The sequence below is a fragment of the Ursus maritimus genome, unplaced genomic scaffold, assembly GCF_017311325.1.
Source record: "Ursus maritimus isolate PB19 unplaced genomic scaffold, ASM1731132v1 scaffold_6, whole genome shotgun sequence".
NCBI lineage: Eukaryota > Metazoa > Chordata > Mammalia > Carnivora > Ursidae > Ursus > Ursus maritimus.
Genome location: NW_024426774.1, coordinates 26,286,933 through 26,311,441, shown reverse-complemented (window position 1 = coordinate 26,311,441; position 24,509 = coordinate 26,286,933). Strand labels below are relative to the sequence as shown.

Below are 24,509 nucleotides of genomic sequence, written 5' to 3'. Positions count from 1 at the left end.
TCATTTAAGAGTTCTTATTTTCTGTCTTCCAGGGCTCTCTATTGTGAACTGGCTTCCTCACCTGGGGCCATGTTTAGAAGCAAAGAATCACTCTGGGCAAAAACCTGACAGAGTCTTGAGGCAAAAGAATGGCCTCTTCAAAGGCTGCCCTTATGGATGCCTTCACATGCATTTGGGTAGCGTCTGTCAATCAAATGGTTCTAATCCCAACACCTCTGTGCTTAGTGAAATGCCCACCGGGCTCTAGTGAACACCTGATGGGAGTTTCCTCTATCTGCACTGAAGAGATTCATCTGCCTGTGGCCAGGAAGAATGAATGTATATTCCTGTGCACCGAGCCCTCTCCTTGGCTGCGGGGAGGACAGAGGGATGTTGGCTTAAACAGAAACTGGCTTGCTGATCGATGCTCATATGTGGGCTGTGCTATCCTGATGAGCCACTGGGCTGGAACCACAGAATCCGAATGACACCAGGTTCCTTATTCTCAAGGCTCCACCAGTCATTGTATTTAGAATCACAGAAGTTTAGAGCCGGAAGAGATCTCACAAATGAGCCTTTACGAAAAGTCCAAAGTCAAGTCCAGTTAGCTTGGAGACAAAACTAAGTAACTGCACACACACAGCTAAAAGCTAGTTCTCCCACTTAGGATTCTTGCCACTGCAGTACACGAGATAACATTGCTCTTCCTCAATATGGTGCTTGGTGGCTCCTACATTCTCCTTTAACACCCAAGAGAGGGGGAGAATCAAAGAGAGACTGAGTTGGGTCCTCTTTCTTTTTTCTTTCCTTCTCAGAGGGAAAAAAAAAAAATTCTTCATCTTTATTTCTAGAGGTCAAATTTTCCATTTGCACCCGAAAAATTTCATTCAAAATCCTTTGATACCTCTCTAAATATCTGTCATTACGGTGCTTGTTGCATTCATGACTCAAAACCCATTCCCCTCCTCCATCATTATCTTTTGTGTGGATGAGAAAATGCCCGAGCGTGGGCAGGGCACCTGTTCTGTGACACTCGCCTCCACGTGGTGAGGACAGCCTGGACAGAGACATGGGGAACTCAGGCCGGTCTGCAGACATCACCTGGGCCTGTGGCTTTGCAGTCTGATTGGGGCTGCAACTCTGGTCACTTATTCATAGAAACAGATTTACATGGCAAATGATTAATAAATGCAGGTGCCTGGATTACTGTGAGGGTTTTTTCCCCCAACAGAGAATGTCTGTGTGTTTACTGTTTGTCATACAAACTCAGCCCCAAGAGATTCATGTTTCTGTGTGCTGGCCACTTCTGCTTTATACTAAGGTGAAGCTGACATTACTACATGCGCTTCAGGGGTTCTCTTCTTTGGTAAACAATTACGTGTTCTAGGAACAGTTTGTGAAAAGGTCTAGGAACCAATACTCTTATTCCAGTGTAATAGTCCTATGGGATTTCAGCTCTTAGAGCTTCAGAAGGGTTATTGTTTTCATTTTCCATGGCCATTAAAAGAAAATAGTCAATTCAGTATTGCAGCCAAGGGTCAGATGCTTCAGTGTTATAAACCCAAACAGGGAAGTTGCTTCCGCATTTGTTAAACAAGGGTGAGAGAATTTGGTTATACCTCTGCCCCTGACATAGCAGCCGCCAAGGGGGAAGGTTTTCTTCTCTACACCTGTTGTGTCTAAATGCACTAGGACCTGGAGACCAGCCACAGATGACAAAAAAATATGAATGCTAGGTGAATGTCTTCTGTCTGACCCACTTCGTTCCTAAATACAGCATTCAATTCATCCGTTGAGCTCCTAAATATGCCAGGTACCCTCAGAGGTGCTGGGGATATGGGATGTGTAGGGCAGGTAAACAGGGGGAAAAATCTATTACAAAGTGATACCTCCTATGGTTAAGAAAGTATAAAGGGCAAGAGCTACACATGTGACAGATGTGTTACTGCTCTGGAGAGGAAGAGAGAATGCTCCAGAAAGACAGAGATTTTGAATTTGAGCTAGTCACAGGGGTGGGTAGGGGAAGGGATTTTCCAAGAAAGTGCAAAGGCCAGGAAGCAGAAGGCAACAATTCACGGTGGAAAGTCCAGTGTTCCTCAAAGGCAAGTGTGATGAGGGATCAGGTGATGACAAAACAGGCGAGATAGACAATGATTCTGGAAGGGCCTCGAATGCCAGGCGGCTTTGGGGAGGTTGGCGGTTTGGGCAGGGAGATGACAGAGGAGGTCCTGACATTACCCCAGGCTTCAGCTACAGTTGCGCAGGGAGGGCAGAGGGAAGCAGATGAGGTGAGGCCATGTAGAGGGAGGTGATGAACTAGACAGGTGTGATGAGGGAGAGTGGGGGGCTGAGCGCGGGAGGGCCTCTCTAAGAGTCTGCATGTGGAGCTATAGCGGTGCCGAGTAGGCTCCTCCAGACAATGGGAAATTTTTCGTCCCAAGATTATAGTCTCAATTCATGCTGCTTAGAGGGCTGGGCTCCCCTCTCCTCACCCACCTCTGCAGATGTCTCCCCGACCACTGGCCCTGCATGCAATCTGATGAATGACTGGCCCGGATGTTCCTGCACCCCCTGTGCAGAGAGGCACGCAAGAGCCCTTAGCCCAAACTCCGGTCCCTTAAACTTACCGTGAGCAGGTTGATGAGATCCATGTTGGGTTCTAAGTGGTGGGAGGCATTCTGCAGGGACACCAGTTCACTCAGGGTCACGGAGAGCTGGTGCATTTTTACAATGTTCACTTTGTTGTCCTCCGTCCAGTCGGGGAAAATGACATGGACCGCAATCAAGTCTTTCAAGTGCACGCCAAGGATGGGGATCTTGAAGCCCTCGCAGTCGGCAAAGGCCCTGCGGTAGCTGCAGTAATTGCCATTGGAGGAGACCAGCTCTGTCATTTCATGCCAGTTCTGGGAACAGATGGAAAAGGAGAGGTTTCAGTCTTCCTTTCGGCCCACCCCCAGGCCCTTCCGCGTGCGGCTAGGACATTCCTCGGCCACTGAGAGAAGTATCGATTGCACCAGCACTGATGCAGGGAAATATTAACCTGGAAAAAGGAAATTAGGAAAATGTGCTAGACCTGGCTAGGAGTGGGACAGCCTGTTCTATTCTACTGTAGAGCAGAAATTCCCAGAGGCCTGCCAGCTAACGATGTTGGAACGTAAAATAGCATCAAATATCTGTAAGTATTTTGCAATTCATGGAAACATAACAGCCCACAAATATAAGCATTATCCTATTAAAATATAGTATGTAGTATATGACAGTGTCCTAGTTCTAAGGAAGTTGCATTCATCGTATTACTTGAAGGTTAATCTGGAACGGGATGGTGTAGGAAGAGCCACACCAAGATGTGAGATAGTTACGGTTTGGGACTCTGCTAACAAGAAGTGTGACCTTGAGCAAGCAACTTCATTTTGAGGGTCCTCAGTTTCCTTTTCTGTAAGAAAGAGGAGTTCAAATAATTTTAGAAGATACAGTGGTGGTTCCAAGCCTCTAAGAACCTCTGCTGAATTCTTACTCTTCACAACATGTAAAATGTGTTTTGCTCTTTACTTGAAACTCAGTACAAAGCTAAAGGAAAATAAGACACTTAGATAACAAGCCCTGTTATCCTTAGAATGCGTGTGTTAGGTCACACAGCTGTGCATGTTGGCTTATATCCTGGGGCTTATTGTTACTTGCCTAAAAGCAACCAGACCTTCCTAACAGACCTCAATTTCCATCAGGCTATATTTCTCCAAGCAGCCCATGTGACTCAGATGGAGCTGTCTCCATTCCTGGGTCCAAGGAAGGGCTCTGCTTTACCATCGTGGTAATTCTATCCCTTTGGTTTGTGATTGGTTCAGGAACACAGACAGAAGCCAATCAGTACATTATATTCCTCTAGCAACTGTTATTGGCCCAGTGGTGAGCATGTGACTTGAGGTGGGCCAATCTGCCTAAAAAAGGTCTTTCCTTCCATGGGGACAGGGCTGAAGAGAGTTTTCCCCATCTCCAACTTTCATGAACAAGAGAGCATCATTTATGGGACGCCTGGGTGGCTCAGTCAGTGAAGTGTCTGCCTTCAGCTCAGGTCATGATCTTGGGGTCCTGGGATCGAGTCCCACATCGGGCTCCTTACTCAGCAGGGAACTTGCTTCTCCCTCTGCCTGCCTCTCCCCCCTGCTTGTTGCTCTCTCTCTTCCCTCTCCCCTCCTTGGAGGTAAATAAATAAAATCTTAAAGAAAAACAAAACAAAAACAAAACAAGAGAGCATCATTTTCCTCCTGCTGTAGATGGTCCAATCCGGAAGGAAGCCAGTCTAACGAAACAAACAAAAACCTGATCCTTCAAGGAAGACAGAGCTACTGAGCCAAGACCACTGATCAGACCATGCTTGGATCTGGCCCTGCCTCTGGACTTTCAGGTATGTGAGAAGACCCATTCTCTTACTGCGTCAGCAATTTCCAGATTTTTTAAAACTTATACCTGAAAAGCGTCCTTACTGATACAGCAAACTACATGCTTACAAGGAAATCTTTTCATAAGGATGAAATGTTCTTTTTTACTCAGTAAGGAAAAATATTATTATTGAGGTCTGGAAACAAATGTGGCAGAAAAAGCTCAGTTTAGGAAGTGATCATTGTTTTTTTTTAAATATAATTTTTGTTCCTGAAAACTCAGCTATAGATCTGAAGAATTTATAGACAAGGTCTACATCTCCCTCTTCCTTTGACTCTTCCACTGTGCCAAACACAGTGCTTTGAAGAGAGCAGGTGTTCAGTGACTTCATTTGAGAAGGGCAGGGTAGGCATGATTTGTCTTTGTCTTGTGCCCCCTGCATGTGCCACAGTGCCTATCACATAGTAAGCACCAAATGCATACTTATAGAGTACCCACAATTGCAATACGTTAATGGTATTCAAGGCCTTCCTATTGGGACACTTGCCACCACTTCCAATCTGTTTTTCCAGGCAGTGTGGTTACTCCCTTCCTATTTAATTCTCCATGTAACCCAATCACTGCCTAAGAAGAAAACTTTCCCCCTCTGAGTGATATTTGTTAGGAACATCCTACCCCTAAAGAATCTACAGATGACTTTTTTTACTTAGGATTAGTAAGGAGGGCATGTATTGCATGGTGCACTGGGTGTTATACGCAACTAATGAATCATCGAACTTTACATCAAAAAAAAAAAAAAGGATGTAATCCACTGTACCTTTGTAACTTCTGAAGAAAGATGAGAATGAGTCTCCTTGAGGCGTGAGATGGAACTATGACTAAGGCCTCCCACCACTGCCATCAGAGTGTTAAAATTTTTGAGCTGGAGGAGCTTCTGCAATAAAAAAATGTTAACATCAATACTTCGTAACAATTTTTCAATTATTCTGGTCTTTCTGAATTACAGGTGAATGCATGTGCAATGTCAATAACAAGGATCTAAGAAAAATGTTATCAAATTAAAATGAAGTACAAATACAATCCACCAGAAAAACATCATTTTACAAAAAAATATTTATAATAAATGCTTCTAAGTATTGCCAGTTAAAAGTAATCTACTTGCATGATAGCAGTATGAGTTGTTCCCTAGATATTATGAATACTTTAATTGTCTTTAATATTTTAAACCCCAGATTTCTTCAACGACTTTTCTCTAGAATGAATGAACATCTAGATTCCTTTAGGAACCCTAAGGGATGCCTCGGTGGCTCAGCTGGTTAAGCGTCTGCCTTCGGCTCAGGTCACGATCCCAGGGTCCTGGGATCAAGTCCCGAATTAAATTTGGCTCCTTGCTCAGGGGGGAGCCTGCTTCTCCTTCTGTCTGCAGCTCGCCCCTGCTTTGTTTCCTCCCACCTCTGTCTGACAAATAAATAAATAAAATCCTAAAAACAAAAAACAAACAAAAAAAAACCCTCCCTCTAACTCCCAGACATACATACCTTGGCAACATTGATAAACTTTGTAATGACTTCTGCTCTTTGCTGAGGGGTTGGTTTGCTAAGAACCATCAGCTGGACCCACTTAGAGATTCCATTAAATAAAGCAATAGATCTCTCCAAGGTTGGGTTATTCTCCAGGCAGCCATGGATGACATAGCTTTGGTAATCAGTGAACTAGTAAAGGAAGATTCAGAGACTCTGAATTAAAGTGGAGTCTTTGCAAAATCAGAAATTAAAATGTTGCACAGATGTGAGATACTGTTTCATAAGAACTTAATGATTTCTTTCATTTCACATTTATAATGGCATCTTGCACATTTGAATATATATGTACCCTTAATATATTATTTTACTGTGTTTCAATCTCCCATACACAGACACATATTTACACATCACAGTGTCAGGGGTGGGGTGGGGAGGGACAAGATTTAAAGTCACAATCCAGTGAGTCCTAGGTTTCCTGGTTCATAAGATCCACCTGGGGCATTTGTGTTATAATTTATTGGTTTCTGGGAACACTAGAGACCTAAAGGATCAATATCTCCAGAGGAAGAACCTAAGAATCTCCATTCTTCAGTTACTACTGGTGATTCCAATGGTCGGGCAAGTTTGAGATAACAATGGCATACATTAAAGAAAAGGAAATGAATGAATATAAATATAATGATTTCAAGACAGAGTAATTTTGTAAAGTTTTTTTCAAGAAAAAAATAAAAAAACCCAGAAAGGAACAGTAGTTGAAGTAAAGTAGCTCCTTAGCAAAACAGACAACTTTTCTAGAAGTCAGCATGGATGTCATCAAATACATATGAGCCTTCCGTCATATAAGCAGTGCAGGGGGTTCCCTCTCCTGGCCTGCTGGTGGAGAACCATGAAGGTCCTCTCCAAGTAGGATTATTTATGGAAAAGAATCTGTCTTTCAGAAATTCATACTTCTAATTCATGTTCTTCTTTACAAGTAATAATGTAATTAATTCCCTGGCATCTTGGAAAAGAAGGAGGAAGAAAGACTCCCCCAGAACTTGGTAAGACAAAGGCTGATTATGAGCCATTGCAGAAATATTGTCGTAACAAGTGGATAGTGAGTAGGTGGCTAGAAAGACACAAGGGACCATAGTCAGGAGGAAGAGGAAGGAGGTGGGGAAGGAACGCTATCAAGGCAGAGTAGGAAAGAAAATTTAATTCAGGATCTCTGTTCCTGGGAAAGAAACAACCTAATGTGAGATTCTCATCAAAGCCTACAATTCCTATTTTCCACCTACACCCATAATTAGGCATTTATACAAATCCCAACCTAAATAAAGATTTCTTCCCTCAAATGAAGGGCCTAGCAAAACATGTTCACTTGGGAGAAGTCAGTGGAGCTACATTAACCTTGAATGGTTAAATCTCCACTGAGTGTTTAGAAAATCATGCTTTAATCCTATGAAAGGAGACATTGAAAATAGCGACAGATATATAGCTCCTAAGCCATAAAATAAAGACAGGATAATATTTATCTTTGGTTAAAAGGGATTGTTCCTGTGAATTAAGGGCACTTTTCCAGTGGAGCACAATGACAGAGCCTGCCAATACTTCAGAGTATGAAAACGCAGCTCTTGGGAAAGTTGGCATGGTGGTTGTTATGCTTGGAAGAATAAATGTCAGTTTCTTACTGAGATCCTTCTAAAAGATTTATGCTCCAGAAAAGTGAGGTGCTCAGCCAATTCAATGGGCTCCAGATGGTCAAACAGCAGACAGGCTTTTCCCTTCTTGGATACTTTTTTCCTCTGTGTAACTCTTCTCATCCAGTCATAGGAAGGACTATAAAAGAAACAGTGAGTCTGGTCAATGTGCTGAAAGGCCATTTCATTCAATGGAAGTTATTAACCTACTGACTCTGTAACTCTTGGCCTGCTTCCAGGAGCTTGTGCAAAATACACGCCCTGTCCTTCATATTTGAAGAGAAAACCACTGACCCATTGCCAATAGAACATAAACTTTGAGTTGTTTTTCCAGACAGGGTGGGTTTGCACTGATCCATCCAGAATCTCTTACTTGCTCTTTCTTATGACCAGTAAGGTTGGGATCATAGCGGAGAGGTCAGGGTTAGGTATATAAATCTGGCAGATTATCAATATATAAGATGGTGATTTAAGGCACATGAAAACGACCAGAAGTTGGTTCTCACACTTCAGCAACATATGGGGTATCTGAAAAGCTCAAGATAAAGACAGAGACCTGACCTCATTGCCAGAGATTCTGATTTACTAGGAATGAACCTGAATAATCTCTATTTTTAACAACATCCCTGATGATTCCTGGATCATGCACCATTGGTCAAGATTCTTGAAAAAGTATTCTAGGAAAATGGACTAGAGTATAAACGCCCAAGACATGAGAGCTTATCTTCGCAAGATGGATAACCATACTTAGGGTCATTAAATAGTTTTCTCTGTGCAAAGTTAACTAGTAGATATGAAACGTTAGTCTAATTAGCACCGAGTTCCTAATAGCTGAACTAACCAGCAGGGCCATCACTACTCCCACCCCAAAACAGTGGGCTCATCATGTTTGAAAGAAGCGTGTGCCACTCTTACATGCTGGATATGTCGATGAGGCTGATGTGCTTTTCATACCCTAGTTGACTAGCTACTTCCCGAAACTCTTCAGTCATACGGATCAAACCAAGGTCCAAATTAAACTCTGCAGGAAACTTGAGAATCCAGTACCTGAAAGACAGCAAGTATTTTTGATGAAGAGAAGATTTCAAGCTATACCATTATGGGAATGATTGTATCATTTTACAGATTACATTCAACAATGAACCCAGGACCATACCTCAAATTAGCAATCTCCTATTCCCTACCGATGACAAGGGGTCTCACTCTTTGCTCCTTCAATCAAGAACCCAAGTCTACCACTCCCACTCTGAGCCTCTCTTTCTGACCCTAAGTCCTGAGCATCCATACTTGCATCTAAGCGCTGAACCACAGCTAAAATCAAACCTTTCTCCCAACTCATGGCAACTAGGTGGAAAAGCATATGGTGGGGAAATAAAAAAAGAATGGGGGCGCCTGAGTGGCTCAGTCGTTAAGCGTCTGCCTTCGGTTCAGGGCGTGATCCCAGAGTTCTGGGATTGAGCCCCACGTTGGGCTCTTCTGCTGGCAGCCTGCTTCTTCCTCTCCCACTCCCCCTGCTTGTGTTTCCTCTCTCACTGGCTGTCTCTCTCTCTGTCAAATAAATAAATAAAATCTTAAAAAAAAAAAAAAAAAAAAAAGAAGGCCTCTGGCCAGGCTTTAAAAAAAAAATGAGTTTACTTTTTCCAAGAGCTAGACTCATTTGCTAATCACGTTTGCTACTGCTTGATCTCTAAAAGAAAGATAAATTTTACTCCCAGGAACAGAGGAAGGCCAATTTTAACAAAATCAGTAAAGAGGGGAATCTGAGTCAATTCTATTGCCAAACTAGGTCTACTTTTTGGGGATAAAGAAATTGTCAACAATTCCAGAACCATATACTACAAGACAATTACATGTATATTTACCTCATGAAGTAGCAGATCTTTAACCGAAATTCATCACAGTTTTCTCCACTGGCATCTCGATACGTATACTAGTTAAAGAAAAAAATCCCCGCATCTTGTTTCCTTTCGCCACATCTGCAGCTGTTTGACCAATGTACATGAATTCCTAATAAGAAGGCCACACTGGGGACATTTGGGTTATGTGGACATTCAGATGGGGAGAGAATGGGTTCTGACAATGTCTCAATATTGAGACCTGGGGACCAGGATCTTGCTTTCAGGGACCTCTGTTCAGGATGAATCTCCCCTTACCCTCTCTGACATCCCCTTCTGAGGTTGTAGGGAGAATGGAGGGAAGAAGTAGGAAGTGGAGGAAGCTTGCAATGAGCAGATGGATGCCCAAGTGGCCCTAATAATAATTTGACAGACCCTCTGCCTTTCAAGCTCCTCCTACCCTGTAAGGCTTCCCAGTCATCTGCAAGGTCCCCTGGGCTTGAAGCAGGCTGAGACTGTAGGAACCAATATTAGTGATTACATAATAAACATTAGATCTCTGGGTATAAAACCTCCTTATAAATCTGAGACTGTTTTGTCATTTTGGGTCATTTGGCTTTCAACCACCTTTCGGGACTGCTGTGTGTTCAAAGGTGGTAGACTGCTAAAAGCCCTTATTATAGAATGGAGTTTCTAACTTTTTTTTTTTTTGCTTTTATATCAGAAGGAAATCTGAAATTAAGGTCAACCAACAAATTGCAATAAACTTGCTAGAATGTTCTTTGTGTCTTGGAAGCAAGGGAAGATGTGAAAACTCAGGTGGTGTTTGTGCCTGAGCCGGATCCTATTATTCTGGCTGGCATTTCCATACATCTAAACTGTATCCTCTACGTCCATCATTTTGCCGTCCTAAAAGGAATAAATTAGGTCTGGAATCAGTGTTGACTATTCTTTCACTGTACTAACAGCAGAAATGTTTAAGTCAAGTTAGAAACATTCAGCCTACAGCTTCTGTTTCATTTTATATCTAGTGATTATTTTTAAGTAGAGCCAAAACATCCAGATGGATAGTCAACTGTTTGGTCCATCATCCAAATGTCTTGTCTAGACATCTATATATATCCACAAAACAGCTGGATAACTGACTAAAGACTGTTTATTCATCTTAATTTCCTGGCTTTTGTTAGACACTCTATCTAAATACAGAACTTGATTTATGATTGTAAAAATTACACAGTAGTTGAAAAGATATATGCAGAGAAGTTTTTCTGCCAATTCGGTGGAAGATAAATACCATCGGTGCATCAGTAGAACTATTCTTGGCAAATAACTATTATTCAGCTCTCCATTGTCATCTGTTAAAAAATAAAATAAAATGAAGGGTGAGGACACAACAGTACTACTCTTCTCTTTTTCTAATAACAGTAAAGAAACATTAATGTCAAAAATTTCTCATAGACCCAATTATTGCTTTCCTCCTCCTTCCATTGGTACTTCCTTTCAAATTAAGCGGATGGGGGGTTTCACCCTCCCTCTGGTGTTGGATTGCCAGATTTAGCAAACTGAAATACAGGACACTTAGTTAATCTGAATTAAGGTAAACCACAAATAACTTTTTAGTATAAGTATGTCCCATGCATTATTTAGGAGACACTTACACTAAAAATATACTTTATCTTAAATTCAAATTTAACTGATCATCCTGTATTTTATCCGGCCACCTTACTCTGGTCTAACTCTTCCTATAACAATCAATTTAAAAAATGATAAAAAAAAAAAAACCCTTTGTGACTCTATTTGTGCAAAGAATAATCTGAAATGCTGAGGTGGATATGCAAACAGCATAAAAAAGCATATAGCTGTAAAGTCTGTAACCTAGTAGGAGACACAAGACATATACGCAAATGGAGAATGCAGCAGGTTGTGCTACCCACACCTGTCTGAGCCAAAAGACCGAGAAAAGATCATAGCACCATGGGAAAGTCACAAAGGGCCGTGGGAGGAAGCAATCAGCATTCCTGACCGCGGAGACTAGGAATGGTATGATGAACATCTGAGATGGAGTCTGAGATGAGCCCCGAAGCAGAATTTCAGTGAAGGCACAGAGGCAGAAAGATGCAGGGGATGTTCCAGAAACATTAAGTGGACAGTATGGCTGGCATATTAGCTGTGGGCATTAAAGGGAAGGAAACGCACAAGGCAGTGTTACTGGGGAGATAGATTGGAGTCAATCAAAAAGGACTTAAATGCCAAAGATGGAGATTGAATTCTGTTCCACAGCAACACTCACATCCGAATAGGGGACGTGAGAGTATCAAGGCATATCAAAGGGAGAAAAGGCTCATACCAAACATCTCAATGCAAGTGCTCAACAGCTCGTCTAATGTTGCTGCTTTTCCAAGTCCACTAGACCCCATGGTTATTTAGCCGTTGTCAAAAAACTAGGTACATTTTCAGCATCAGAGAGACCATCTCCATAATCGCGCAACTTGGTAATGTTTGTGCTAGTACTGGTGTCTGTCTTTAGTCATACTTCAAGACTCTGAAGAAACAAGAAACGGAAGTTATCAGACTACAGTTCAGACCTCATTAAGGCATTACATTCCCACCTAAAAAGATAAGGACTTCCCTCGACTAGATCTTTCTACAAGAAAAGTATCAGAGTGACATAGATTACGTCAACCACCGTGATGGTAAAATGCCTGCTGAAGGGCTCCTTAGCACGAGGGCACTCCGGAACCACAGAAATGTTCTGTGAGATACCATTCCGTTCTGCAGCTGACATTCTTTGGGTACAATATCTTATACTTTCTTCATATTCTTAAGTGATAAGAAAGACATTCGAGAATATTATAAATGTGACTTGGTTTAATATTATTACAAGTACACAGAAGGAGGTAAATTTTAAAGTGCAAATATATTGATGAGCATCATCCTTGATGATCATATAAATGTTCAACAACTGATTTCAAAAATCTTATTTGCCTGATTTCTCTAATAGTAACATTAATAGTAGTAGGGAAAGTATTAACGAAAACCTATTGAACACTCACATTATGTACCAGGCACCATACCAAATGCTTTATATATATTACCCAACTTGACCTTCATAATAATACCGTCATGACCACCACAATGATGCTTCATGACAGTGCTTCCTAACAATAGTAATTATTACTCCCAGTTTACAGGTGAGGTCATGGGATTTGCAGAGATTCAGCAACTAGTCTAAAATCACACAATTAGTAAGGCCTAGAATCAGGACTCCATTGTAAAATAAAGCTTTTCGTTTCCTTTCCCCCCTTTCATTGCTCTCTCAAGTATGGATATCATAGCTGTCATAATTTTGCCCCCTAATCTAGTGAGAGAAAGGACATAGCCAAATGATCTGTCACTTAGGTAGAAGAAAAATGTGGGTAGGACAGAGGTCCCATTTTACAGCGCTGTCATGGGAAACACGGGGATTAGAAACAACCTTTTGGAGTTCCTCATACTGGAAGTATTGCTGTTGGAAATACCATCATTTTATTTTACAGACGCCCTGTGAGAGCTCTCTATAGGGCCCAGAGAAGGCGAAAGGTCATGATGACCTAAGACAGTTATCCACTTTGGGCAGTTTAATAGGTAAATGTGGCCACTGGGCATTAATCTCTTAAGCTGTTTGAAGTCAATGTCCATTTTACTTTCAAAACTTATTTATTCAACTGGTAATCATTGAGCACCCGACAAATGCCAGGCACTGGGCTGAGCACTGAGGCTGCCAAGATGAACAAATCATTGTCCCATCCCTGCCTTCAGTAGGCTCAAAATCAACTTCAGAAAGCAAACATAGGAATGAAGAGGAAACAAAGCTGACGCCCGTGTGTATGGTTGTGTTAGTTCAATCAGACCACCAAAGAGTGACATTTGAGTGGTGGGTCTGTGCACTAGGCATTTAACTCCAAAGAAAATTTTTTACCTTGCATTATTTCTGTGTAAAACCCATATTCTTGCACTGAAGGTGCCATGTTCAAAGCATAAAAAGTCAGATTATTTCACATGTGCAGTAAAAATAACAGAAACACGGATCAGGGCTCTCCCACTTCTGCTGCTCAAATGATTTGTGAAAGGGAAATATTAAAGATGTCTGGAACCAACTCTTTTTACATCTCTTCACCAAGTTACCTTATCAGTGAGGCCTTTCCTGACCACCCTATTTAAAACAACAAGACCTCTCTCTCCCTGCTCACCTCCTACTTGGTATGCCCTACCTCATCTCCTGGATTTATTTTTCTTCCTAACAGTTATCCCCATATGACATACTATATATTTTTCTTGTTTACTTGTTTTGAAATCTCTCTAGCACTAGAAACATAAGCTCTATGAATGCAGGGACTTTTGTGTTCTGTTCTCTGGTATACTCCCCAACTCCAAAGATTTTGTCCCTCACAGAGAAGATACTAAGAAAAGCATTTGATGAATTAATGAATAAGTGGATGAATGGATGGATGAAGAAATAAATAAAATAAAAAGCTGTGAAAAGTTTGCCTTTGAATAAGTATATATTTATATATGCATGTGTACTATAAATTTTTTAGTTTGTTTTAGCAATTTAAATCAGCTTTTAGTAAACATCCTGGGACAGAAGTTCCTGCCAGCTTTCTAGACATAATAGGATCTGTCTGTATTTATATTAAGAGCCTGGTATCTCTTCCAGGACATTCTGGGGGCAGCACTTTCCTTATTTCCCTAATGTAAATTCTGTCAATCCCATTAAAAGTCAAGATTGGACAACTGACAAGTTTGATTCCCCTTCACGTCTATATAGACACTTTTTATTTTGTTAACTCTTGTTACTGAATAGTGAATATATGACTTAGAACCAAACAGCCTAGATTAACTAAACTAGATTCTCAGGTCAAAACTAAAATTATTCAGCTGATCTACTTAAGGAAGGTATTACCCTTCCATACAGGGTGGAAATAACCTGGTACCAAAGACCCGTCACGATGTTTGGAGTTACATTTGTGATCCGCAATGAAGCCAGCACCTGAGAGCCAGCTGGGCCAAACTATCCAGTTATAATCTATTTCTGCAGTCAGCAGATGTGTCTGTGCCCCTGCTTAGCATTCTGTCACCTGCACATGTACCTGAGATCTCATTTCATATGTGTGACTATTACTGTGTCTACAACTGTTTTTTCAACAGTAAAGATTCTTTATTATAAAAGCATGGGTATTAAGGAGGGCACGTATTGCACGGTGCACTGGGTGTTATACGCAAGTAATGAATCATGGAACTTTACATCAAAAACTAGGGATGTACTGTATGGTGACAAACATAATATAATAAAAATATTATTATTTAAAACAATTAAAATAAAAGCAATAGATGTTCATTATTTAAAATAGGACAGTAAGGGAAAAAAGTTACCCATTGTCTTATCATCCAAAGATAACTCTTGTTAATATCATAGCATGTTTCTTTTGGTTTTTCTAGGCATATATATCTTGTCAAGCTTCTTACATAATCTACAATAGTTTAAAGAAATACTTACCCACTGGTTTCACACTGAAAGATCTCCAGGTCTGAAAGAATTTTAAGGGCAGTTATCATCATTGGAAAAGGCGCTGGGGATGCAGTCTGCAGAACTGGTTTATCCAACTTGAATAATAAGTACTTTGGAGAACCTGGTAAAAGAACATAAAGAAATCCCCAGAGAGAGTTAAATAATAGAAACCCAAAAGAATACACATGGTGTTAAAGCATTTCCAAAACCCTTGAGTTATAGGTGGTTTTGAGATTTTGTCTATATTTCATCTACAAAGCCAATTAAAAAAAGAAAAATATTCAAAATAGTTACTTGGTGACATGATATTTTTTAAATCAAGTAATTTTTAAAAAAAATTCAGCCTATTAAAATCCTGCAAATGTGGCAAAATCAAAATTTATACATATAGTATAAAATACTTCCAAACACTGACCTTGGAGTGTTAGTAAATCTCTAGAACAGTTTGTTGTGGTGATCATCAAACTCTGCCTCTAAATCAACTCCTGACTGTCTCAACGTGAATGTCAATGTTATTTTAGTCCAGGTTGTTTAGTCTCCCAATGGTTTGGGACTTGCTTTAGTGTGGATAGGTACTCTCTGGCTGCAATGAAAATTATTTTCCCCAGCATACACATTTTCTCACAAGTTTGAAAAGGACACAATAAGCCAAAATTTCCCCAGGGCTTGAATTACTTCTAAGAGAGAAGTTCTCACTTCAAAAGGGCAATAGAGTTCTGTTGGGTATGGTTTCCAAAGGCTATGATGTATTCATGCAGCAAAAAGGTTTTCATTAACATGAAAGCCTTTATCTTCAAAAAATCCTCACGAGGTTGCCTAGGACAATAAGAACTATGCTTCCAATTTTAGAAATAGTAAAAAGAAGCCAACTCCATGCAGCTGTCCATTAAGAGACATAAATTAGCACCCCAGCCTCTTGACTCAGGATCTTGGATTGGATTTCAACATTAGATAAGCAAATGGTGAAAGTTTTACTTACCTCTGAGTAAAATGCCATTAATGCTGCTTAGTTTACTAGATTGTTGAAGGAGTTACATAGGTAATGTAAAATCTATCCACTGTATGTCCTCTAAAACACTGGGTGTTCAGGAAAGCTATCTCCCTTTGCCCACACAACCTCTTCCCTTCCAATATTTAAGGGTTTCTAAGTTGAGGACTTAGGTGAAATAGAGGACATATGATTGAAGTGACAGGAAGAGAGATGTTAAGTTAGAGAAGGAAAAAGGAAATAGGAGAAAAAATATTGTGCCACTAGAGCTTCTAGGAGAAGGGCAGGTGGCCTCATCAGCAATGGAATCTCATTCTTGAAAGTTCTCAAGCCAAAGTAAAGTAATGACTGTCAGAGATGTTGTAGGCTTAATTCCCAGATGGTGTCTAGGAAGCATGCCAGAATGACAGCAAAGGTTGCTCCTGGCTCCAGGACTGCAGGATTTATAAGGTGAAATATTATATCTAGTAAGTATTCAATAAATAGTTTTGAAATGATGTTGGCCATATTAGAACTTCTAAAGGTAGTCTTGTCTATAGCATTATCTCTATTGCAATAAAAAACTAACAAAAACCCTTAAAGACTCTTCCCTCCTAATGGCAGATATTGTCTTTATGTATAAATGACCACAAATATGTCTTTGCTTTTATATAACCAAGGGGGTTTCTCTAAATGCCTAAATCCTCAGTGAAAATGAGTGCCGATAATCACAAACCTTTAAGCCTTAAGGATTAACAACTAAGGTGTCATAGCATTTGTTGTTCTGACCACGTTTCAAGCTTACTCTCCCTTTCTCACCACAGACATGAGATTTGAAAGGTGCTGTGATTATGCTCTCTGAGACTCCACTGGAGAATCAAGACTATTAAGTTCAGTAAGAGAAATGATAGCAAAACCCAGAAAAATAATGAAGTTATTTGACAAATACTTACTGAGGATCTATTAGACACCAGATACTAAGCAAGATACTAGCAAAGAATTAAACAAGTAATTACAATAAAGTATCCCAGGAAGGGGAGGAGCACTAAGTTAATCCGGAGTCAAAGGAGTTTTAGCTAGGCAAAGAGTGAATGGGAAAATGGCAATTATGAAAAGCTGAAAGACATTTAAAATGATTGAAGTATTGAATGTGGCAAACATGAGACTAAGAAGGCTGTAGGAGTAGCTCATGAACAGTACTGTAAGCTGTATGAAGGAATATGGGCTTTATCTGAAAGGCAATGGGAAACCATGATTTCAAAGATGAGTAAGAGTGTGGCATGATCCTATCTAGATTTTTTAAAGATCCCTCCAGCTGCAATATGGAAAAGAGATTAGTAGAGACGTACATAGATGATGCTGAAAACAGTTAGTAGTCAATTATGACCATCTAGGCAAGAGATGATTGTTATGGAAACCAGTGTGTGGCAATAGAGATGAAGAGCACTGGTTGGTTATAATTTGAAGATAGATCCAACAAGATTTGGTGATCAAATGGCTTTGGGGAATGAGCAGAAAGGAGGAATCAGGGATAATTCCCAGGTTTATAGCTAGACATTTGGTTGGGTTATGAAGCCATTGCCCTGAAATTGAGAAACTGAAGGGAAGGGGAAGGAGAAGGAAGTTCATGTTGGACAAATGATGAGCTCATTTTTAATTGTGTTGAGTTAGGGATATCTGAAACATCCAAAGGAAAATGTTGACTTAGCTTCTGGATACCTAGTACAGACTTCTGAATTGACACCTGAGCAAATTTAAGTGCTAAGAATCAGTGGAAAGGAAAATTTAAGGAACAGGAAAAAAAGAATTTAATGTAAATAATAAGGTCCCAGGGAGGACAGAAGTGATGGACCCATGCATAGGTGGAGGGATTTACCTTGCATAAGGTAGCAGGTCACCTTTTTCAATTTAACAGCAGGAAAGAGGGGGGAAATTGGTAGAGGTATAGGTAGATTTATCCTTTTGATAGCAGGGAGTCAAGGAAGTTTCTAATGATTCATTTACTCTAAAAAGAAGGAGACAAGGTCATCTGCTGGAAGATCTGAGGAAAAAAATATGCAACAGATGTTGTAAAGCACGGAAGAAAGAAACAAGAATTACTGGGCTATTTCCCATTATTTCCATTGAGAAGTCTGATGTTTCTCTTCTGGAGCTTGTTTTGAGAGAAATTTGGTGTTTCCTATTCTCTGGGTGACATCGTTCACTTGTGTCACATTTCTGAAATTATTTAACTTTTCTGGAACAACTTATTCAGGAAGTTCCTTCTTTATGGAGCAGGCGATTCTGAGTTAATGCTGTTGTGGTTCAGTCACATGTGGTTTCCATAACTCAGAGCTAAAGCATGGCTGGCATTTGCTAGGTAGTTTCCTCACAAGGGCATGCATCCCTCCCATTTCACCTAGCTTTGCTTCAAATGGTGAAGAAGACAGACTTTCTTGGAGAAATCATTTGTCTCCCACCCTTTGTCTTGATCCAGGATACTGCATTCTGGCATCTACAGCCTCAGCCACCATCCCCATGTCCTGAACTTTCCCTGACGGGATTTCTGTATCTCTGCCCCACCCCTCATGCACACTCACCAATGCGTTCATTATCCGTTACATCTAAAAAAGGTCATAAATCACAAGATACGTTACTATTTCTTCTCAGTTCACTCTTCATATCTGGCATTCTTTGCTTATTTCTGCATTTAACTTTAATTTTCCTTCTCACTTCTTTCCACATCGCCTCTCAGGTCTTTGAATTTCTCTTTCTACCTTACTTCCTCCAATCAGTTACTCTTCTTATCATGCTCTGCCACAGCTTCATTGTTGTCACGGTCAAAGTTGATTCTATCACAAACCAACCGGGATAGTACATACTGAAGAAATGAACGCAGTGCTTACAGCAAAGTTACAACATTTTAAGTGGGCCATCGTGATGACCCAGAGAATCAAGTATCCCACATTTATAGAGAGTGGAGCAATATCCCTAAAGGTTATTTAACAATGACATATGGAGTTGCTGTGAGAAATATTTTCTCAACTCTAGAGTAATTTTTTTCATTCTTGCCTTGGATGGATTTATTTAATGTGATAATGAGGTTTTCCTGGGTTTTGAAACTTCTGTTGTTGTTGTTTGTTTTTCTCCTGCAAAGAGATTTTCCTAAATCGATAGAGCATTAATAATCAAAATTTGTTGTAGATTTTAGAAAACAAAGTAATAATACCTCCTTCAAATACTACTTGTTGGTGGCATGTAGTGTGATACACATAATGTTTGGGAAATTACCTATATTATGTTTAAATCTTATAACACCCCGAAAGCAAAATATTATTCTCCCCATTTCATAGATGAGGAAATTACAGCCTACGGAGGATAAGTTACTTGTCCGAACTTGTTACTAGTTTAGCAGCAAAGCCAGCTCTGTCTGACTCTGAAAATTTTTATTTTTTCTACTACCCACAAAATCTTAGCTGTTGTTAAGCCTTGCCTATTAGATCAATTTCTGGGCATTGTCTAGAACAAATGTGTACTATGCCCTCTGCTTAGCTTCTAAGTATTCTATCAGTGGCTCTATTGTCTGAAGATGAATAACCATTATTATTAGAGCAAGCTTGGCATTTCAGGGACTCACTGGTACCAAATACTGAACGGAAGTCAATAACCAGCTCAGCGCTCATTGCACAAGGCCCCGTTGTAGTTTGGGTTAACAATTAAGTAACAAGGGTAAGCTGCATTATATTTATTTTTTTCTTGGTTACTGATATATGCTATTGGCAACCAAACGAACATATTTACAACTGTGACATGAGTTGAATGAGAAATGAGAATCTTGAAGAAGCTCTAGTATTAATTATGAAATTCCAAAGTCCAACTGAGGAGGTATTTTCCTAGCATTTGGCTGAAGCTAAACACAGAAGAGAACTGATATATACACATATTAGACATTTGCAATCAGATGGTTTCCAGATGGACACATTCAACTCCATGGAAAGGTTATGACCTACTATGGCAACTCTACTGTTCAAATTGTAAATAATATCCCAAATTAAGATTCAGAACTAGAAAATATTTAGCTTAGAAATTAAAATTTTAAGCCTTGGGAAACAGTTCTTGTGAAAACCAGTGGCTTCTTCAGCATTATATTCATAAGAATCTTGTCTGTGGCACTAATGCTTGGGAAGGACCTGGTTCCAAACTCCTTGAAATGAAGTCATGTCCCCTTGTTCATTCACTCCAGAGTGAGCTTGATGATGATGATGTTGGTGGAGGAGGAAGAAGAGGCCATCATTTTGAATGCCATCTGTGCCGTCACAGTGCTGAATGCTTTACCCATTGAACTCTGGGAGGCCAATATTCTCCCCAGAAATCTAGCAACAAATGAAACACAGCTAAACCTTGTTACTTAATTGTTACCAAAAAAATGCAAGGAAGTCACATGGGATGAAGTCTGAACTGGTGATTGACTTCTGTTCCGTACTTGGTACCAGCACTAACATAGTCATGCCTATGTGCCCACCAGGAGCAAGAAGACGTTTTCAGTAACTGGCATGAGTAAACAAAACTCTTAGGGATCCACCCACTGTGGCCAGATGACAATCTCAGGGGTTAGAATCTACACAAAGGAGGCTCTAAGAGAATGAAGATACTATACAGAAAGACTCTAAGAAACCAAAGAATGTGAACAGAAGGCACAGCCTGCAGTATAATCCCTCTCTCTAAACTACCAGCATTCTGTGCTGGAAGCTGCCTATCTTTGAGAACACTAGGAAAGCATTTTAAAACCTGAGTTCTAAGTTATTTCATAGGAGTGCAGCAAGAAGCACTAACATAATGAAAAACTGACTTCAAAAATATCTCCATGCTCACAGAAAGGCATTTGTTTGGTTGAGGGGAAAAAAAAAGGCCAATGATTACTAAATATCTACTAAACATTAAGTGCTATGATATGGGCTGGAGATGTAAAGAGCTCATTCAAGGGGACCATTGCAGGTTACAGATTATTGACCAGTTATTATAAAACAATGAGCCCATTAAGTCCAGTGTCAGAGAAACATGCCCTGGGTGTTATGTGATCACAAAAGTGGGATAAAATTTAACCAAAGAGAGCTGGGAAGGCTTCCTGAAAGAGGAGACATCTGACAATATTAAGTTTTATGGGTTACAAAACTAGAACAGAAAATACCAACTAAATTCAGTGGTGTCAGACAGCAAAGCAGCCAAAAATATCTGAGCTTGATTCCAGAATTGGGCAAGGGATTGATATCACCAAACTGTTATCAAGAAACTTACCCCTACAGGAAAAAAGAACACATATAAGACAATACTTGGAACAAGAGCTGATGACAGTAAAATGATTGGGATGCACTGAGTTCTGAACTGTCATTAGATCTTTTTAAAAATTGTAAGCAAACGGATACACTATGAAAAACATGGAGAATGTACAATGCTGCTTTTTAGGAGTATTAATTTTATTATCCAATTTTACTATTGACAGTGATAAGCTTTATTTTTTTAGATTTTATTTTTTTATTTTTTAATTTAAATTCAATTAATTAACATATAATGTATTATTAGTTTCAGAGGTAGAGTACAGTGATTCATCAATCTCATATAATACCCAGTGCTCATTATATCATGTGCCCTCCTCAATGCCCATCCCCAATTACTCCATCCCCCCACCCTCTCCCTTCCAGCAACCTTCAGTTTGTTTCCTTTGATTAAAAATCTCTCATGGTTTTCTCCTTCTCTGATTTCATCTTGTTTTATGTTTCCCTCCCTTCCCCTATGATCCTCTGTTTCATTTCTTAAATTCCATGTATCAGTAAGATCATATGATAATTGTCTTTCTCTGATTGACTTATTTTGCTTAGCCATAATCCCCTTTAGTTTCATCCATGTCATTGCAAATGGCAAGATTTCATTTTTTTGATGGCTGAGTAATATTCCATTATATAAATATATACACCACGTCTTCTTTATCCATTCATCTGTTTATGTACATCTGGGCTCTTTCCATAGTTTGGCTATCCTGGACATTGCTGCTATAAACATTGGGGTGCAGGTGCCCCTTCAGATCACTACATTTGTATCTTTGGGGTAGATTCCTAGTAGTGCAATTGCTGAGTTGTAGGGTAGCTCTATTTTTAACTTCTTGAGGAACCTCCATACTGTTTTCCAGAGTGGCTACACCAGCTTGCATTCTAATCAACAGCATAGGAGAGTTCCCCTTTCTCCACATCCTCACCAACATCTGTGGTGTCCTGACTTGCTAATTTTAGCTATTCTAACTGGTGTGAGGTGGTATCTCATTGTGGTTTTGATTTGTATTTCCTTGATGCCAAGTGATATTGAGCATTTTTTCATTTGTTTGGTGGCCGTTTGCATGTCTTCTTTGGAGAAATGTCTGTTCATGTCTTCTGCCCATTTCTAAATTGGATTATTTGTTCTTTAGGTGTTGAGTTTGATAAGTTCTTTGTAGATTTTGGATCCTAGTCTTTTATCTGATATGTCATTTGCAATTATCTTCTCCCATTCTGTTGGTTGTATTTGGTTTTGTTGAGAGTGATAAGCTCTAAAAGCTAAATTTCTTACACTACTCTAAAGCTAACTTTTGTATACATATACAGACCCACTTGAGGATGTAATATTAATTTCTCCTTTTTAAGTGAAACTGTGCGTGTTATCATCCAGATGAAAACTTTTGTTCCTATTTAGAAACCGGTACGTTCATGGTACTCTTTTGTTGGATGATAGAGTCTCAGTTTTCAAATACTTCTGAATTAGGGATTCGGGGCTAGACCTTTTATTGAAAGCAATTAAAAGTAAAGTATAGGAACCAAAAAAATGTTTTTAAAATTAATTCTGTAAATTAAATATATATAGCCTGAAGGCTATAATTAGACGACTCCACTTAATGACTTTGTCATTCTCTCTGATTTTATGTGTTTTTCCTACAGCAAATGTTTCTTCCCTTCTCTAAAAGGAAAACAAATCTCAAGAGATGGTGATATCTCTCTTCTTCTCATTTAAAGCATTAACTAATTTCACCTTACTCCTGAAAAGAAATCCCTGTACATACCAACAAAAGAGAAAATATTAGCAGCTAATAAATGTCAGTAGTGTCTTAGGTCCCATTTAACTTCTCTAAGGTTCGCTTTCATCATCCCTAACACGAGAGAAACAATATTACTTTGCCCTCCTCATCAGAACAAAAACAGCTCTCTTAAAAAAGGTTTTAAGAACACAAAACCCAATGGGAAAAAAAAAAAGGAAGTCCTAAAATTACGAAATGTTTCCAACTACATTTGTAAAGTGGTTATTTGGAATTTGGAGTATATTTCCCCACTAGAACAACATTATAAATAGATTAATAGCATATTACATACAGAGGATAAGGAGGTTGGTGGGCATCTATCAAAATGCTGAAAAGAACTTTTGGAATTTTCATGGAGTTTAGAGGTTGATAGTACTAATTTGTTAATATGCCAAACTACTCTTTGGAAATTGTGTAACTGCTAGAAACATGAATCAGATAGGTTTATTAGAGGATCTAGAGAGACACAGGAAGGGGGGGAAGTGGAGGATGGTTCCTTTTCACAAAGTAACTATTGAAGAGTTGGAGGAGGCAAAGGATTGGAAATAAGGGTTTTGTTGATATAGTTATAAAAAGAGAGAATTAATGAATTGGAGCTAAATTGCTAGCAGTTTAAGTAAACATGAGGTGTCTTTCCTGGCCAAAACCAGAAACAAACAAAAAACACCAGCTCCCCATCAGCTAACTCTCTTATCTCTCCCGTCCTTGACGGCCAAGTAGAATTTGCTGGATTGGTTCCATCCCCTCTTCAGACCACCCGAATCAAGCTCTGTCCAGTTCTCCCCTCAATCCCCACTCCCACACTTCACCAAAACTACTCTGGTGGGGTCACCACGTTTATACTAAGGCTCGGCAGCCTTGTGTTACCTCTTGACTACAATCCCCCTGAAATTCTTCTGTTGGATGGTCGTCCAGGCAACTTCTCTTCCCTGGTTTTCCTCCTGTGCCTCTGGTCAGACCTTCTTAGTCACACACAGACTCCTCTCCTACTGTTGGGGTCCACAGGTATCTGTGCCTGGACTTTTCTTCTCACCTCAGACTCTCCATGGTAAAGTCATCCACAGCCATGGCTTCAACTACCACCTCCATGTCAGTAACTCCAAATCGGACTGAGGCCTGCTGCAAGGTGCATTGGAGAGGACCGAGAGTAGGGGCTGCCACTTAAGAGTGGGTGCCTTTGGGCAAGTTTTATTTAACTGGAGGGTAGGTTTTCACACCTTACCATCATACATGGCTAGTGGAGATATGAAAAGATACAACCACTTTGGAAAACAGTTTGGAAGTTTCTCAAAAACTTACACATAGAGTTACCATATTATTCAACAAATTCACTCCTAGGTAGATAGATCCCTGAAAGAACTGAAAACTTATGTCCACACAAAGCTTGTACACAACTGTGAGCAATATTGTTCATCATAGCCCCAAAGTTGAAACAACCCAAATGTCCATGAACTGATAAATAGATGGACAAAATGAAGTATATCTATATGATGGAAATTTTTTCAGCCATAAAAAGGAACACG

At 39.8% G+C, this 24,509-nt stretch overlaps 1 protein-coding gene across 3 annotated transcripts in view; it reads right to left on the bottom strand.

The window, feature by feature from the left end:
• Window positions 1–24,509, bottom strand: part of RASGRP3 (RAS guanyl releasing protein 3) — a 73,125-nt gene that overhangs the window by 26,537 nt on the left and 22,079 nt on the right. For 2 of the 3 annotated variants that reach the window (XM_008700243.2, XM_008700241.2), the window contains exons 2-10: window positions 14,930–15,062; window positions 11,741–11,935; window positions 10,646–10,748; window positions 9,421–9,483; window positions 8,474–8,605; window positions 7,550–7,697; window positions 5,895–6,068; window positions 5,174–5,290; window positions 2,607–2,882 (exon numbers count right to left, since the gene is read on the bottom strand). In XM_008700243.2, the coding sequence (XP_008698465.1) occupies window positions 2,607–2,882; window positions 5,174–5,290; window positions 5,895–6,068; window positions 7,550–7,697; window positions 8,474–8,605; window positions 9,421–9,483; window positions 10,646–10,748; window positions 11,741–11,810 (1,083 nt within the window). In that variant the 5' untranslated portion in view covers window positions 11,811–11,935; window positions 14,930–15,062. The remainder of the gene's footprint in view (window positions 1–2,606; window positions 2,883–5,173; window positions 5,291–5,894; window positions 6,069–7,549; window positions 7,698–8,473; window positions 8,606–9,420; window positions 9,484–10,645; window positions 10,749–11,740; window positions 11,936–14,929; window positions 15,063–24,509) is intronic. The other variant, XM_008700244.2, reaches the window with a different exon arrangement.